Genomic DNA, 6,033 nt, shown 5'->3' on the forward strand with positions numbered 1-6,033 from the left:
GATCCAATCATAGTCAGATTCACAGTCTGAGGATAGAATGTTAAGAAAAATCCCAAACTGGAGAGGGCATTTTAAAAATAAATTTTTACGCACATTCACTGAGAATTGAAAAACAACTGAACTGAGTAATTAATGAACTTCAATTGAGCACAAAATAGTCCATTTTGAGGTTTTTAAATAGACATTAACTTTTTAATCAACAGCACACGCTGGACAAAAAATTAAAAAATGAACTTCTGTTAGAAAAATTTTATTTTTAATTTTGTGCTCGTTTTCAGTTTTTGAAACGATGCTGCAGTGAAAATTTAATTACTCGTTATAAGTCCAAATTATATATGAAATAGATCTTCTATACCTCATTAAAAAATCGAGATTGTTCATTTAGTGTCCGTTTTTAAAATGATTGTCTAGAAAGACAAACATTTTTTATAGACAATTCATTTTTGATAGTTGTAATTAAAATTGTTGCAATTAGTGCTTTGTCGAAGTCTATTTTTGTCCTTTTATAATAAGGGCATTAGAGATTGTCTGGTTGCTAATAATAATGCCCTTTTTCATATCGCGGCTGTTTCAAAATGATTCCGTCACTTTATTTTGAACAAATTTCATCAATGAAATCAACTAGTTAATCTTCGGATCGGAAGTCAAAAGGTGTTTTTTATTATCCTTAAAAATTCTTGAGGGGCAAAAATTAATTTCAACTTTTTTTCCAAAATAAATACTTTTTCAAGAACTTAAATTTTTCTGTGTCAAAATGCCAAAATAAAGGTAAAAGGCCATAAAATACCATTGGATAAAAAAAAAATGCCAATTTTCCAAAGTTTAGCAACCTATAATGCCATGTGGTTTGATTGAAGATAGCAGACATAAATATTTGATTCTAAGGCATTTAATTGCCAGTTAATTTGTTTGAGTTGTATCATTTACAATCTGAAAAGGGATATTTTCTCTTTAAAAAACGTGTAAGAGAAAAAAAAATTTTAACAACCAAACATTATCATTGATATTTGTTTGAAATAAGTTTTCGGTTAAGATCACTACTCTTCAAAAAACGATTCTGACGGTTCGGTTAAATTAAAAGATAAATTTTGGCCAGAAATTTTCTTACGGCTAAAAATTGCATTCTAACCGCTGCTTGAAATTGTCGGTTGTCCTATGGTTACTCTATTTTAACCTGAAACGCCGCGCTGCACAGTGGAAAATTGTAGAGCAACAGCATATCATAAATGTTTTTTACTAATGTCGCTACTATCATTATATTTCAATTTTATTTAATAGTTTAATAGTCAATCATTACTATAATGCAGGAATTTCACATAATTTTATGTAAAAATAAAAGATTTGAAGCCCTATTGTTTATTACTTTTGCGGATGTTCATTTCAAACCTGTTCGCTTCATCACTTTAAAAGTGAATTTTCTATAAAACTTTCTAGGAATAAGTATAAAGTATTATACATTTTTGAAAATCTCATGTTATGGAGATTTTAAGAAAATTATACATTTTTACTTATATGGTTCAGTTTAGGAGTAATTATTTGAACAATAAAATAAATGAAAAAAAATAATATTCTTCAAGTTCACTGAGACTTTTGGTAGTTACCCACGCTTCCCCACGCTTTACATTTAATGTAGTATTGTAGCCTAGGTGTTTATTAAAAACATGTATAAGAATGAGTTGCAGAAACGTGCGGTTTCCGAAATTATCGAGAAAAGAGTGATAAAAGTAAAAAAACAGAAAACCGCTTTTTATCGTGGTTTCAAATTTTGTTCATTTATAACAATAGCTTGGTATATGTTTTTTAACTTATTATCAATTTTTTATTGATACCATGGCATTCTTTTATTTTTGCACTCATTTTGTGGTGAATGTACACTGCCAATATATAAAGAGTTGAAACATTTACATCAGTATAAGAAACTCACAGTGGAAATTAAACCGACTCGTTTGACTATTGAATATTACTTAAGTTACTTTTGTGACTTGTTAAAATTACAACTTTTAAGTGTTTGAAATGTAAATTATTGCTTTCCTATATTGATGGAGGAATGACAGTTGAGGCACTGTCAACAATTTTAAAAGAAAATTATCAACTTTCTGAGGACAACTTGTGTTTCATCATTAGTGGTATTTAAAGGCACATTATTCCGTCTTTTAATAAACGATGGAGCATATCTTTAATACATATCTTCAGGCGTTGCATTCAATAGGAGAAGAAGCAGAAGCAAAACTTGTGGAATCATTAAGGATTGCTGATAAAGACAAAAAAAAATTAACATCGAGTTTTATGGAAAACGCAAGCCAGAAAAATATGCTAACTGATGAAGAAGCACTCAGCGTGTTTATTGATTTAGATTTAACAAAAGCACAATATTTGTATATGAGGAAGGTGACAAATGAACGAAACTGTTCCATGTTCCCACCATATTGTAAAATTCAAGAAATTAAACAGACCTGCTATCCACCATCTTCTGCAATAGAAATTACGAACACACATGCGAAAATTCTGGAACTGCAAGATTTATTGGATCACACTGTAGCTAGAATTTTGACCATAGATTCTCTGTACAGTATTGAATTCAAGCATTTACTTTCATATAGTAAATGGGGCTGTGATGGTTCCTCTGGCCAAAGCCAATACAAGTAGAAACTTCCAGAGGAATCTGAACTTATTTCTTATGCAAATTTGTTTACTAGTTCTTTGGTGCCTATCAAACTAATTGATAAAGTAACTGGCGCAGTTGTTTGGCAAAATCCGGCACCTTCATATGTTCGTTTTTGTCGACCTATATGCATTAAATTTTGCAAAGAGACTTCCAAGAAAACTAAAGCCATTGTAGATGAAGTAAAGAGCCAAATAAACTCTTTGCGTGAAATGTGCAAGAACTTGATGAAGATACTCTGCAGCTTTTGAAAGTCAACGAACTGATTTCAGGAACTGAAAGTCCCTATGTAGTTATGATATAGTACCTTTAAGGTGGTACCAGGGTAAAAAACGGCTATTTTTGATAAAATTTTGAAAAATACCAAAATTAATGTTTTGAATTCTTAAATCTACCTATTTCAATATGCGTTTTGCAAAAAGTCAAAAATCTTCTTAATTTTAATCAAATTTGGCCTTTTTTTAAAGAGCAGTTTGGTTCTTGCTTCATAACAACGACCTTAGAAACGCTTTTTATCTCGCTAAATCTCAATTTTTCAGAAAAAATAACTTTTCATAGAAAATAGATAATAGGCTGAAATTTTGCATGTTTAAAGATGAACATATTACGAATGTTGTCTGTGAAGCAAATTTTTGTTATTTTTTATTTAAAACTCATTTTTATCATGCTTTGGTCCCAAACTACCCTTAACTTTATATCTTAAAGTTCGAATGTCAACCTGGTAAAATTAAAAGTATTTTAAAAAATTCTGTTTCATAGACAACATTCAATACATTAAAGAATTCATGTTCAAATTTTCAAGCAGTTTTGACTCTTTTTGAGTTAGTTATATTAGATGAAAGAATAAGCAGTTTTGGGGGTAACATAGCACTAATTATGCGCATAATTAATGACGTCATCACTAAAAATTTTTTTTGGCTACTGTTTTATATATTTTTTTTGTTCATTAATAGAAAAGAGCTAAAGTCTATTAATAGTTTTCAATTTCTTGTTAAAAAGTTGCCTTTACCCTGGTACCACCTTAATATACCTATACATTACTTCATAAAAGCAACTATTTAAAAATTGTTATTAAGAAACTGTTTTAAATATTTCTATAATTAGTAAGTAAGCACTTTATGTATTTTTCGTCGTTTTTAATAATTTTAAGGTATTTTCATACATTTGTAAAGCATTGTGTTAAAGTGTAAATTAACTAACTGCCAATTTTGAAGTTTTTGATTTTTATTTATTTTTAATATTGTATTACAAAAAATTCTTTTAAAAAGTATTTCTCAAGAAGCGTCATATACTACTTTACATTTGTGCAAAATTTCAAATCTCTATTTTTAGTAACAAAAAAGTTATCGATTTTTGGTCCGAAACACACCTTTATTTTCCACTGTGCAACGTCCTTCAAGATTTAAAATAGGATTAAAAAACGAAAAGGAAATTGATAATCAGCTAACCGAGTTGCATAACTTAAAAATTGATATTTTAAAAATAAAGTGGGGTGGCCTTACATACAAAATGACTCTTGGTGCACAATTCTTCCCACGATTGCAAGAACTGATTTTTGGATTTATTATAGAAAAATATGATTGGTTTCAAAATGGTTTTATAAGCTTTTACTAACATGAAGTTGGCCAGAAGTTATAATATATTAAATAAGTCCGAACAATTCATGATTTTTTTAGTAATAACAACACATCCATGTTGTACCATTGACTATTTAACTATTTTTTTAAAACGCTAAAAAATGATACTTCTTTGTCGATTGAAAAAAAGTCGAAAGTATAATTTTTGCGCAAAATATGAGAGCATAACACAAGCTTTGAATGGTTTAAATTGATTCAATAGTATAGACAAAAAATTCCCGGAAGCAAGAAGTGGCCTGAGGTACAATAAGTTCCCCTACTAAAACTATGTCACTTTATGTCCTTACAACCGATTTACTAATAAATCTTATTAATGAAAATTTTCTCCCTGGTGCATTTGAGTAAAGTGTCCTTGACTCTCATTTAAAATTAGACGTAATCAGACCGGAAATAAAAAATTATTCAAAAAAATAATCTTAGTGATATTTAAGATCTTTAAAACTGCAACAAAATTTGTATATAAAAGTATTTAGAAAAGTCAAAAAGATTTCGTGTTGCTTTTAAATTGTTCTGTTTTAAATTGTTCTGAAAAACCAGTTGGATCAGGAAGCAAATCTAAATCGCCTTCAAACCATTCTAAATCAGGTAACAACGGTTTTTTAATATTTTCCCGTCCAACCGCATTATTTTTAATAATTGCTGGAATGTCCATATGAGCAACGTAAAATGGCAATCCGTTTACGATTCCAACACCACACCCTAGTTTTTTTGCACCAGCCCATAAAATCTGTTGAAAACATCCTACTTTCATACCATTTTTTGCTTTAAAGGAATTCCAATCAAAATGTCTCTCTTGATCATGCCATGTCTTAATGACAGCTTTCCACGATGGAAATATATTTCCCCATGCCCAACATTCTCCCCCACTTTCTGTTTTCCCCCAACTCGAACTTTCCATTTTTCCATTATCTGCCCAGGTTTGAGCTTGATGCGCAAGTTTGTAGTCATAAACAAGTGTACTTGTGTTGTGATTTAAACGGTACTTGTTATGATAAACTAAACATTCGTCTTGGCAGCGGATGTCGCATTGCGCATCGGTCATTTCAAAAAAAGCTATGCATAGAACGATTTCTATAACCGGCATTAACATAACTGCGAGAAGCACTTTTTGGATGCAGCTTTGATTTTTCAGCAGATTTTTATCTTAAGCTTAAAATTGTTGCACGCTTCTTATTCGGTATTTTGCGCCCAAGGTTACTCCATCAAGCGTGCAATTGAAAACGGGAAAGATATTAAGTTTTCATAATGTGAGTAATTTTGTATAAAGTATAGTTATAATAATCTTGAAGTACTGTTTAAGACTTGAATAGCACGTGCTATATTTTTCAGTCTTCTATTTATCTGTTGATGCGTTACTAGCCTTTATAAGTTAGTAAGAAAGCCTTTAAAATGTTCTTCCGGAGGGTATAGAGACGGGAGCAACGAACCGTACAAGTTTCCATTTTTAAAAATAAAAGAACTCAAAGGAGGAGCATCACAATTCTAAGTTTCACAATTTTCTCATGGTTATGAAACAGCCAAAAAGGTCAGAACTGAAGAAAAAAAATTTCACTGAAATGTTTGTCACAATTACGATTTGACAAAAATTATCAAAATTGTAAATGTGCTATTATACCGTACATATAGTAATGAAACCTAACATTCTTTCTCTTCTTTTTTAAATGGACGTTATGAAGAAAGAAAAAAAGTTCTACAATTAGTAAAAGAAGAGCTCGGACGGAAAATTTCCATGAA

At 30.2% G+C, this 6,033-nt stretch overlaps 1 protein-coding gene across 1 annotated transcript; it reads right to left on the minus strand.

Annotated features, from left to right (window-relative positions):
* Positions 1–4,716: 4,716 nt before the first annotated feature.
* LOC145183374 (cysteine-rich secretory protein 1-like) lies at positions 4,717–5,430 on the minus strand. Its single transcript, XM_080058714.2, has one exon. It carries the CDS (start codon positions 5,387–5,389, stop codon positions 4,778–4,780), a length of 612 nt encoding a protein of 203 aa, XP_079914840.2. The 5' UTR covers positions 5,390–5,430; the 3' UTR covers positions 4,717–4,777.
* Between the last annotated feature and the right edge of the window lie 603 nt (positions 5,431–6,033).

This window comes from Hydra viridissima, unplaced genomic scaffold (assembly GCF_058129835.1).
Source record: "Hydra viridissima isolate aposymbiotic clone 2 unplaced genomic scaffold, HvirCarnegie_v1 scaffold_4, whole genome shotgun sequence".
NCBI classification, from domain to species: Eukaryota; Metazoa; Cnidaria; class Hydrozoa; order Anthoathecata; family Hydridae; genus Hydra; species Hydra viridissima.